The sequence below is a fragment of the Notolabrus celidotus genome, chromosome 21 (assembly GCF_009762535.1).
Source record: "Notolabrus celidotus isolate fNotCel1 chromosome 21, fNotCel1.pri, whole genome shotgun sequence".
Classification (NCBI taxonomy): domain Eukaryota; kingdom Metazoa; phylum Chordata; class Actinopteri; order Labriformes; family Labridae; genus Notolabrus; species Notolabrus celidotus.
The window spans coordinates 26,973,254-26,985,502 of NC_048292.1; the positions used below are offsets into that span (position 1 = coordinate 26,973,254).

The 12,249-nt window shown below is 37.2% G+C and overlaps 1 protein-coding gene and 1 long non-coding RNA gene across 2 annotated transcripts; one reads left to right on the forward strand and one right to left on the reverse strand.

Moving 5' to 3' along the window:
* The first annotated feature begins 941 nt into the window (after window positions 1–941).
* Window positions 942–8,104, forward strand: LOC117805387. Its single transcript, XM_034674104.1, has 11 exons — window positions 942–1,462; window positions 2,346–2,396; window positions 2,493–2,597; window positions 3,487–3,645; window positions 3,957–4,150; window positions 4,301–4,437; window positions 6,190–6,283; window positions 6,421–6,753; window positions 6,868–7,039; window positions 7,272–7,399; window positions 7,556–8,104. The coding sequence occupies exons 3-11, from the start codon at window positions 2,504–2,506 to the stop codon at window positions 7,874–7,876; spliced, it is 1,632 nt and encodes a 543-aa protein (XP_034529995.1). The 5' UTR covers window positions 942–1,462; window positions 2,346–2,396; window positions 2,493–2,503; the 3' UTR covers window positions 7,877–8,104.
* A 2,959-nt stretch (window positions 8,105–11,063) lies between these two features.
* LOC117805392 lies at window positions 11,064–11,646 on the reverse strand. The gene is made up of 2 exons (XR_004629418.1): window positions 11,322–11,646; window positions 11,064–11,203 (listed from the first exon to the last, which is right to left on the reverse strand). It is a non-coding gene; the product is annotated as an uncharacterized LOC117805392 (long non-coding RNA).
* Window positions 11,647–12,249: the final 603 nt, after the last annotated feature.

Consider the following 12,249-nt stretch of genomic DNA (forward strand, 5'->3'; position numbering starts at 1 on the left):
CTGCATTTAATGTTTACTCTGGTTATCTTTGTCTAATATAATTTTTTTTTTGATGATGATGATGATGATCTGAAAAATTTAAGTGAGAAAAATGTGCAAAAATATGATAAATCAGGAAGGGGGCAAATACTTTTTCACAGCACTAAGACCTTTGCTTTCCCCCTCAGATCTGTCCAAAGTCATCCATGCTTTTACTTTTTCTGGTCTTGATTATTGTAATGCACCTTTAACAGGTTTCAATCAGAGCTCCCTCCACAGACTCCAACTAGTTCAAAATGCAGCCGCTCTGATTTTAACAGGCACATCAAAATACCAACACATCACTCGTGTCCTCACCAGCTTACATTGTCTGCCAGTTTTTTTATCATTTCGATTTTAAGATCTTGTTGATTACTTTTAAAATTTTAAATGGACAGGCCCCAAACTATTTAAGCAACCTTTTAACCCCTATGTGCCTGAGCGGCCCCTCAGGTCTGTGGATGCAGCTCTGCTGGTTGTGCCAAGACCCCGCCTTAAAACAAAAGAGGACCGGGCTTTTTCAATCAGAGCTCCAAGTTTGTGGAACTCCCTGCCACTGACAATTAGACAGTCCACAACCTTGACTGCTTTTAAATCCTCACTGAAAACATTTTTATACAAGAAGGCATTTCTCACCCCTAATTCTTGAACTTGCTCTGCATTCAGATGTCTTGTTTTGCTTCTGTCTTTTTTCTCCCCTGTTTGCACCGTTTTTTGTGCTTTGTAATTCTCTGTGTGAAGCACTTTGTAACCTTGTTAAGAAAAGTGCTATATAAATAAAGTTTATTGTATATTATATTACTGTATATCAATCAAGGGCACTTTGTTCTGTCATAGGCAAGTTATTGAATGACATTTTGAAATACTTTTTTATAACTGAAAACTTTGTCTTTGGTTTGATCTTTCAGTGTTCACAATGTTTTACTGACTAAATCCACTAGAGGGCAGTAAAGACCAGTGTTCATGTCAAAGTATTTTCACTGGGACTGTTTAGTTTGGGAAAAGCTGAAAACCAAACAACTGTTACGTCCTCAAAGTTCCCTTACTGTATCACTTTAGAGAACATGAAGTCCCTTGAACCAAACACAAATGTTTAACATCCTTTTCTGTTAATACTTCAATTCTACTTTAACCTCACTTTGTCAGTAAGACGTACTGAATTTCAGTGATGCCAACCAAGACTTTTCTGCAAATGCCACAGCAAATTGAAGGGAGTTGATATTTTGGTGTTAGGGCAATTTAAGAAAGTGCAGAGTTAATTTAACACTGATGTAGTCAAATTCATGAAAGTGCATCTTCAGTGTAAAAAAAGTTAGAGTCAAAATCGAGTGTTAACATGAAGTGTCAACAAATTAAATCTGTAAGTGTTAATGGCAGAATTTTTAACTCTATACTTTTCACTCTCAACTCTGAACCTGGATGTGACAGGATTTACCGTTCTCAGGTAAGAAAATACTTTCTGTAAAGGTTATTTTTTGATACAAATATTATTTCTTTAACGGTGCTTTTACTTTCAATTATTAACCACTGTTGCACTGTTAGCTTCTGTTATGCTGTAATACTCAAACTAGCCAACCTAACCAAATATCTTTAGTAGCTAACTCGTTCATTTCAGCTCGCCTAAACTTGATTTGATAGCAAATACCATACCAATGACACAAGTTTTAGAGACAGCGGTGCCAAAAACTGTTGATTAAGTTAAGTATGTCGAGTTTAATGTTAGGCTAACTGAAGCAATGTGTCTAGTTGGGTTGTTTTAATTCACGAGCAGCCCAAATGCTATGCGAAAACGGGTGGCGGGATTATCCTCGGTTTGTAAAACTTGCATTTCTGTGAGTCAGTGAGCATTTGAAGTCTGCTACACTACTACTGACTTGCTATATCTTGACTTCTCCGACAACATGTTGACACCGCGGTTTTGCAGTAAGTTGCTTCTCTTAAGCAAATCGATGTACAGCACGATATCTTTTTATTTTAGCGGGAAAGACAAAATGATTTACAAGAAGTCAAATTGCAGACTGCAGAGCTAAGACAATATCAAATTGATTTATCAATCTCTCTTCAGTGTCTCAGTGGTTTCTTGTCGAACATCTGTGAGACTGCTTGCTTATTGCTCTCATAATGGAGCTACATGTCAGTGCTCTTTAAAGTTATTACTTTTTTATTTGTGTTTTATTTGCTGTGTAAATGTTTAATGTCTTTTAGTTGAAGGTTTTTTTTCTTTACATGAATGACATGCAGGGTTGTCGTTTTGTTTTATAAAGTGTGAAATCTTTGATTCTTAAGTGCTTAGTCATATAAAAGTGACTCAAACTTTTGTGTCTTAGGTCTTCTAATAACACGAAGGATGCAGTAATATCTCACTGGCATTTTGTATGGTAAGATACTAATGGAAAGTATGTGATATTGGCATACAACAACTGTTCTTTCATTCATTTTAATTATAGTAAGATCCATTTTTCATGTACTTACAGGAATACAAAAAATGCTGGCAAAGGTGGAATACGGAGGAGTCCAAAAATACATCAAAGTTCCACAAAGTGATGGAAACTTTGATTTCCTCCAGTTTCTTCAAGAAGGTTGGTATCCACCTTACTTGAGAGAGCAGTCCCTCACTCACAATCTCTACTGTTGCTTAATGATACCTCATCCTTGGAACTAACCATTAATGAAAAACGACTCTTGTTCGCTGGTCTCACAGCTGCTAAAAAAATAGTGGCTTGCCACTGGAAACACCCGCATACACTTTCAGTGAGGGAATGGCTCTCCACTTACAGATATATTGCACTGCTGGAACTATCCACAGCTAGATCACATTATACTAAAACACAAAATGTTACTTGTTGGCTGAAGCTACTACAAAATATCTCTGGCTTACTATAGCTACTAGTGATTAGGTGCCCCTATATCATATGTTTATCTTGGTGTATGTACATATGCATGCATGCATGTTTCCTTCTTCATAAATGTATATGTACTATGTATGTAAGTATATGTGTATGTCTGTATATGTGCATATGGGTGTGTGTATATATGCGTATATATGTGTGTGTGGGTATGCACACATATGTGTGATTGTTTAAGTCTATGTACAGACTGTTAATGGGATACCAAGATGGGGGAGGGATTGGAATTTTATTTATATTTACTTTTCTTAGTTTACTATCAATGTCGTCATGATTAATAATTGATTATTGTTGTTACTATTATAATTATACTTTTACCAATACATTTTTTTTATTTATTTATTTTTAAATTTATTATTATTATTATATTACTATTTTTTTTTTTTTTTTTTTGCAATGTCAAAGCCACTGTAACACAAAATAAACAATAAACAATTGATCACAAAAAAAAAAGAAGGTTGGTATCTACATTCTAAACTACAATAGTTAACACTCAGCTTACAGATCTCAATGACATGGTTGATCTTGTAGCTTAATGTCATTTCTTTTTGATTTCTTACAGTAACAAACAAATTCAGTCTGCAGGCTCATCTTCTAACTGAAGGTGAGCTTAGACTGAATGATGAATCTGGTACTGAGATCGACGCAGATGTGTTTGATGAGCTCTTAAAGTCAGGGGTCCGAAAGTTTAAGGTTGGATACCGTCAGTATGTAGCTACAGGTAAGGCTTATTAAAAAATGTATTCAGAATAATTGACTCAGTCATTGATATGAATGCATTGATATTCCTGTTGATATGTAAGAAACACTTTCTCATTCTATCTCATTTTTAGTAAAATAGTTGTGAAGATGCATTTTCCATAATGTTTACAACTGAAGGTTAGATGTTGTTTTTTTTTTTGTTTTATGTGGTCTCATACAGGATCATCAACTCAACAGTGTTTTAAAACAGCATTGACTATGATTTGATCTGTCATTACATCATTGTTTTTAAGACCCCATAGAGTAAATAAAAGTATTTCTTTTTTTTAGATCTAGAAATCAATGTGGTCGCAGATGAATCACTGTCATCAGTATTGCCGGAGCCATCAGCATCATTGGCTTCATCCGCAGACCTTTCAGCATCACCAGCTTCTTCCCTTTCATCGGATTCAACTATTATTCTTCCATCTACAAAGAACAGGAGAAGGGGCCTGAGAGAGCTGGATTGTGAGGAAGCAAGACAGGTAAACCTTGAAACCATCAATATATTATATACAATATATAAAACTGTTGCTATTAGATCACCACTACTTGAACTACTATTCAACAAAACACAACAAAGTCAATATAAACAAAATGTATCAAGGCTGATTTTGAAAATGTTTTGTTTGCAGAAAGTTGATACTGTTCTGAGGTCAAATCCAAAGGGTGAAGAAATCTTCCAAGAGTATGACAAAACTAAAACGCTGTCAGATGCAACACGCAGACAGATGGTTAACATTCTGGTTGCAGAAATGACTGATTCATATGGGTAAAAATCTATCAAATGAACCAGAAGCTTCACATACACATACAATCAGACATACAGTACAGGCCAAAAGTTTGGACACGCCTTCTCATTCAATGCGTTTTCTTTATTTTCATGACTATTTCCATTGTAGATTCTCACTGAAGGCATCAAAACTATGAATGAACACATGTGGAGTTATGTACTTCACAAAAAAAGGTGAAATAACTGAAAACATGTTTTATATTCTAGTTTCTTCAAAATAGCCACCCTTTGCTCTGATCACTGCTTTGCACACTCTTGGCATTCTCTCGATGAGCTTCAAGAGGTAGTCACCTGAAATGGTTTTCCAACAGTCTTGAAGGAGTTCCCAGAGGTGTTTAGCACTTGTTGGCCCCTGTGCCTTCACTCTGCGGTCCAGCTCACCCCAAACCATCTCGATTGGGTTCAGGTCCGGTGACTGTGGAGGCCAGGTCATCTGCCGCAGCACTCCATCACTCTCCTTCTTGGTCAAATAGCCCTTACACAGCCTGGAGGTGTGTTTGGGGTCATTGTCCTGTTGAAAAATAAATGATCGTCCAACTAAACGCAAACCGGATGGGATGGCATGTTGCTGCAGGATGCTGTGGTAGCCATGCTGGTTCAGTGTGCCTTCAATTTTGAATAAATCCCCAACAGTGTCACCAGCAAAACCCCCCCACACCATCACACCTCCTCCTCCATGCTTCACAGTGGGAACCAGGCATGTGGATTCCAATCGTCACCTTTTTTGCGTCTCACAAAGACACGGCGGTTGGAACCAAAGATCTCAAATATTTGGACTCATCAGACCAAAGCACAGATTTCCACTGGTCTAATGTCCATTCCTTGTGTTTCTTGGCCCAAACAAATCTCTTCTGCTTGTTGCCTCTCCTTAGCAGTGGTTTCCTAGCAGCTATTTGACCATGAAGGCCTGATTCGCGCAGTCTCCTCTTAACAGTTGTTCTAGAGATGGGTCTGCTGCTAGAACTCTGTGTGGCATTCATCTGGTCTCTTATCCGAGCTGCTGTTAACTTGTGATTTCTGAGGCTGGTGACTCGGATGAACTTATCCTCAGAAGCAGAGGTGACTCTTGGTCTTCCTTTCCTGGGTCGGTCCTCATGTGTGCCAGTTTCGTTGTAGCGCTTGATGGTTTTTGCGACTCCACTTGGGGACACATTTAAAGTTTTTGCAATTTTCCGGACTGACTGACCTTCATTTCTTAAAGTAATGATGGCCACTGGTTTTTCTTTAGTTAGCTGATTGGTTCTTGCCATAATATGAATTTTAACAGTTGTCCAATAGGGCTGTCGGCTGTGTATTAACCTGACTTCTGCACAACACAACTGATGGGCCCAACCCCATTGATAAAGCAAGAAATTCCACTAATCAACCCTGATAAGGCACACCTGTGAAGTGGAAACCATTTCAGGTGACTACCTCTTGAAGCTCATCGAGAGAATCAAGAGTGTGCAAAGCAGTAATCAGAGCAAAGGGTGGCTATTTTGAAGAAACTAGAATATAAAACATGTTTCCAGTTATTTCACCTTTTTTTGTGAAGTACATAACTCCACATGTGTTCATTCATAGTTTTGATGCCTTCAGTGAGAATCTACAATGGAAATAGTCCTGAAAATAAAGAAAACGCATTGAATGAGAAGGTGTGTCCAAACTTTTGGCCTGTACTGTACATACACAGCAGTGTTCAGCCCTATGGATGGATTTTTCTAATTTCTAATAAATGTTTTCTGTCAATAGAAGAATTCCACCCACAAGTGCGCGGGTCAGTTATGCACAGGGAATTGTTACCCGGTTTCCATATCTTCAAGATCCATTTTCCAAAAATGGATATGTAAGTGTTTGTGTCCCTTTACATTTACAAAGTGTGTCGGTATATCATTTATCATATCATATTTATGTTAAAATATATTTTTTTGATTGCTTTTTATGTGTCTTTGTGTGTACATATGTGTGTGTGCATGCATGCAGGAACATTACTACGATCCGGAGGCAAATACCGGTTATCTTGCTTGGAGACTTAAGACAGTACAACGAAACACTTGCGATGGACCACGCGGGTGTTCCAGGCCGATTGTCAAGGACAGTCCAATGAGAAAACGGGAATCTCTGTTAACTGGTGACCAGCTGTTTGGTGACGAGTGCAGAGAGGCTATCTCTTTAATCAGACACTCAACAGATAAAGTGGTGGTTAAAGAGAAAATGAGAGCAACCTTTGAATACAGACAGAAGATGGTTCACGACAAGGATGCAACAGCTTCAGTGTTGGAGGTCTTCCCTCGTTTCCTTGACATACCTGGATTGGTAAGGATATGTACAGATCCCTTTAAAGTACTTTGAGTATTTTATACCTTAATCCTCGTAAGTGCAAAGCACTCATAAGAAACTTGTAAATGCACATTGTGTCTCTCTCAACAGATTGACCAGGACTTTTCCATAATGTTTGGGGATGAAGTATCTGGACGGTTCCTTGCAAGGTGGCCCTCATATTTCAAGCAGAAAGTCATCGCAGAATGCCAGAGTCTTCCTCAAAGTCCATATGTGGAGGAGCTGCTGGAACCTTTTAACCCTGAGGCAGAGAATGACTATGGTAAATATGTAGTACTGTATGCGAAATACCCCCAGCTGCCTAGTTTATTAAGTCTTACATGCAACAGTAAACTAAAACTAAATAATGTGTCTAAATAAACACATTCTATGCATGGTAATTTGAAGTTAAATTATAAACTATTTTACAGACTGTAACTAAAGGTTTAAGCTAAATGGCAACTGAAGTAAGTAATAACTTTTTTCTGTCTAAAATAATCTCATTTGTGTTCAAGGCTGGGATAGTGATATGTCGGCTCTCCTGTTGCTGTTGCATCTCCTGCCCCCTACATCAAGAGGCCACAAAAAAACAGCAAAGATAAGCTCAGCACAGGCAGCTAATCATCTTGTGAGATATCTTAAGGTATGTACTATTAGCTTTTCATACCACCAAAATCCTACGTTTTGTTTTCTGCAATTGTAAGAAGTGTTTGTTACAGGTTGATAGTGGACAGCAACAATTCATTTGATCTGGTATGTTATATTCATTATGTTTCTGTAAATCTGGTTCAAACTGCAGCAAGGAGCCAGCCTCACTACATTCCTGGACAAAGTTGATGCAAGACAGCCCTTCCTTCTCTGCATCGGTGAGCAAAAGAAGAAGATGGAAAAGTTCTTCATCATTGTGGACCAGAAAGCAATCCCGTGCGATGCTCAGACATCAGTTGCTGCTTTTGATGTTCTATTCAAAGCTCACTATGTCTTCAGCCTCTCTTATGATGAAGCTCTCTCCGGTTTCTACACTTTCATACAAACCACAGTTTACCACATTGATGTTGGGAACGCAAAAGAGAGCCCAAGAGTCAAGGAACTGAGAGCCCGAGTACTGCGTGATCGTTAAAATGCCACCAGAGTACAGAGGTCAGAACACAGTTAAGCAAACTGTCCAAGTGAGTTCACATGTTTTTTCTTCAAAACGCAATGTTAATAGTTAAAACAACTGTTATAATGTTTGATTTGTGCAACACGACACAAAACTAGTTTTCTTTGAATAATACTTAAAATGCCACTAGATTACGAAGGTGTTGAAAAACCTGTTTAACCATGTTCACATGTTTTGTATGTAAAAAGCACATGTTCACATGTTTTGTATGTAAAAAGCACCACAAAAATTGTTCAGGTCTTTGTCAGCATTTGAAATTTCAGCACGGGTTATATCCGGCAAAAAATCTGCGTTTAAAATGTGGAGAGCAAGGTTGTCCTTCATCTTTTTGTACTTACGTACAATGGCTTCAGAAAGCACCTTAACACTGCACATAGGCAACACCTTGATGAACAGGCCCTTACTAACCAGGAAGTTGCCACAGAATCACATTCTGAGGGGGATTTTTGAAGTGATCAGCCTACAACTTCTACATCCATGTTGCAGGTCCCCCCTCCTGTCACAAAAAACTGGCTTGATAGAATGTGTGGATCAATTGTTGCACACTTGCAAGCTTCTGGTATTTCTCAAAGTACTGTCCAAACAATAGTTTGTTCAATGGAGGAAGTTGTTAGTGATGTACAAAGTCAAGCACGAGAAGCAGTTCTCCAAACATTTTCTTCTGAAGCACAGCAGGCAGACATTTATAAAAAAAATAGTGCACAATTTAGATAAGTTAGATAACCCCTTTTCTGGATTTAATACAGAGAACAAGAGACAAAAATATTCTGATGAAAAATGGGAAATAGTTGAACCCAAAGAATTTGTCCTTGGTGTGAGACTGGATACACGGAGAGATAGAACTACAGGTGTCTTTAGTCAGATTCCTGTAACAGACAAGTACATGTATGTGCCCATATTAGGTACACTTAAATCCATTTTCAAAAATAGTGAGATAAGAGAGGCTTTTTTGCAAGAGAAACTGAGTAAAAAGGGATCATACAGAGATATCAATGATGGGTTATATTTCCAAAATCATTCTCTGTTCTCACAACAGAAGCAGGCCCTCCAAATTTTGCTTTATTACCACGATTTTGAAACTGCCAACCCATTAGGTTCCAAGAAGGGTGTCCATAAACTTGGGTGTGTCTATTTTACTTTCAAAAACCTCCCACCAAAGTTAAACTCTGTGATAATGAATGTACACCTTGCAGCTCTTTTCTACACAGAAGATTTAAAAAAATATGGCTTTGGTGAAATATTAAAGCCTGTAATTGATGATTTGAAAATTTTAGAAACAAAAGGAATCCAACTTCCATTTATTGAAGAACCATTATTTGGCTCTGTAATACAAGTCACTGGTGATAATCTTGCTTTAAATAGCTTGCAAGGCTTTGTTGAATCTTTCAGTGCAACACATTGGTGTAGGTTTTGCCGAACTAATAAGCAAGACATTCAGTCTGTGTTTAACGAGAGTGACCCTGGGCTGATTCTGCGCTCAAGAGAGCTTCACATTGAACATTGTAACGCACTAAGTGAAGTTCCTGCTCTAACTTCTGTTTATGGTGTTAAAAAACCTTGTGTGCTGAATTCATTAGAATATTTTCATAGCTCTGATCATTTTTCAGTTGATATCATGCATGATTTGTTAGAAGGTGTTGTACAGTATGAACTGAAATAGTTTTTTCAGTACCTGATAAAAAATGGATACATCTCTTTGAACACGCTGTTGGACAGGATACATAGTTTTAATTATGGTTACATGGAACGTAAAAACAGACCAAGTGTTTTAAAAGTGGATGATAACAGCAAACAGTTAGGTTTAAAGGCCATTCAGTCATTGTGTGTTCTCCGTAATACCCCACTCATCTTTGGTGATGTGGTTGAAAGGGAAAATAATCACTGGAAGTTTGTTCTCCTTTTGTTACAAATTGTTAATATAGTGTTTTCCCCCATCATTACTGATGGCATGATTTGTTACCTAAAACATTTGATCCATGACCACCACACCATGTTCAAAACTTTGTATCCTGATCAAAAATTGATACCCAAGCACCACTTAATGATTCACTATCCAAGATGTATTCAAAAAATTGGCCCTCTCATTCATATGTGGTGTATGAGATTTGAAGCTAAACATTATTTTTTTAAAAAGTCTGTTAAAAATTTTAAAAACCTTACAAAATCTCTGGTCGAGCATCACCAGCGTCAACTTGCATTTTGCTATGAAAATTATTATTTTAAAAGATTTGAGGTTGGTCCTATTAAAATCAAAACCATAGATGACCTGGAAGGTGGAGAATTACTGTGTCAGATTTTACATTTAGATGCATGTGCAGATGTTTCAACTACAAGTTGGGTCAGAAATGATGGCACTGAGTACCAGGTTAATCTGTTTATATGCACTGGAACATCCTATGATCTACCTGTGTTCAACAAAATCTGCAATATCATAATACACGAACAGCGTGCTTTTATTTTAGGATGTACAGTTAAAACAATGTTCTTTGATGAACACTTTCATTCATATTGTATAGAGGAGAATATTGATGAACATGCTTTGATATGCATTGACCAGCTTACTTATTTTAGACCTTTTGATAAGCAATATTCTAATGAAAATGAGAGAGCATATATTATTCCATATTGTCATATGTTTTAGAAGATGTTTAAGATGCCTATGTGGTGCATATGTTTTAAAATTAAACAAAAATGTGTTCTTAAATGTGGTTTGATCTTTCAGTGTTCACAATGTTTTACTGACTAAATCCACTAGAGGGCAGTAAAGACCAGTGTTCATGTCAAAGTATTTTCACTGGGACTGTTTAGTTTGTGAAAAGCTGAAAACCAAACAACTGTTAGGTCCTCAAAGTTCCCTTACTGTATCACTTTAGAGAACATGAAGTCCCTTGAACCAAACACAAATGTTTAACATCCTTTTCTGTTAATACTTCAATTCTACTTTAACCTCACTTTGTCAGTAAGACGGACTGAATTTCAGTGATGCCAACCAAGACTTTTCTGCAACTGTATAACTTTAAATGTTTCAATCATCCAACTCCAACATCCTCCAACCCATGATTTCAAATCATCAACCTTTTTTTCCTTGTGATTTGCAGCTAAGGATCACCTGATGACTGATTTGACATCATGACAAATAACCAGGTTTAAATGAACAGTGTGTAACCATTTATTTCATATGACTGCAAAAGCAGAAGCATAATGCATGATCTGGTGCAGATTGGGGGGTGGGGGGAACTGCATGCTGTCTCCTTTCGCTCTGTCTCTGGACTTCTCTTCCACGTTCTGTTGTAAAAATGACATCACACATAAATTCTCCCTTGGATCAGATCTTTCATGGGACGTCTTGATAATTAATTATTCAAGTCCTGATAAAAACTATAGAAATATACAGTATGCTTACCTTTTTTTAAATGTGGGTTTACATTGAATGCTTGTGCAGCAGTTCAGGGGGACATCTAAGACGGCTTGTCTTTGCTGAAAATGAATACAAACGGACAAGGCAGAACATCAGTTAACAACTTAGTCAATGGTTTAAAAAGCTCTCCAGTCTGCTTTCCCTCTGTCATGGACTCAGCTTCCTGAGCTTCCTTGCTTTTCTAAGACATATGAGACAAATGTGTGTGAACAACAATACGTTCAGAAAAAAGGTGCAGTGTGTATCACTTTTACATTTTTACCTCTAAATACAAATATGTTTTCAGACAGAATCAGATGTAAAAGTATATACTCATCTTTTTTTTAAATGTGGTTTACAATGAATGCTGGTGCAGCAGATCAGGGGGACGTCTAAGGCTGCTGGTCTTTACTGGATATAATGGACACAATGGAGACAAACAGACAAGGCAGGATAAAAGTCAACAACTTATTCCATACAGTTTAAATGTTACAACTGTTGATTGGTGATGAAATTACATCAAATCTAATAAAATAGATCATCATTTTTGAATAATGTTTATAGAATATCATTTTAACTTGTCCTGTAAAAATAATGTTTCACACCTAAATTTAACATTTTGAAACACTGATGAAGAACTGAATAAATCTATACTTATCTTTGTATTTAAAGAGAGTCACTGAGTATGATGTCCTGGTCCAAAGACTCTGGTCTCGTCTCGTCTTTGAACCAAGGTGTCCTCATGTCTTTTAGCGTCCTCTCTCTAAAAGACAAATGATAGACAAGGTATCTGACAGTCAACAAACAACTTCTTCTAGCTTTGACAAACTGGAGAAAAAAAAACTGGAAATCAATAAAAAAACATACTTTTTTAAATGAATGGAATCACAAAGTCTGCTGTTTCTTTTCTTGTTGATTGGACTCCTCTTATTTT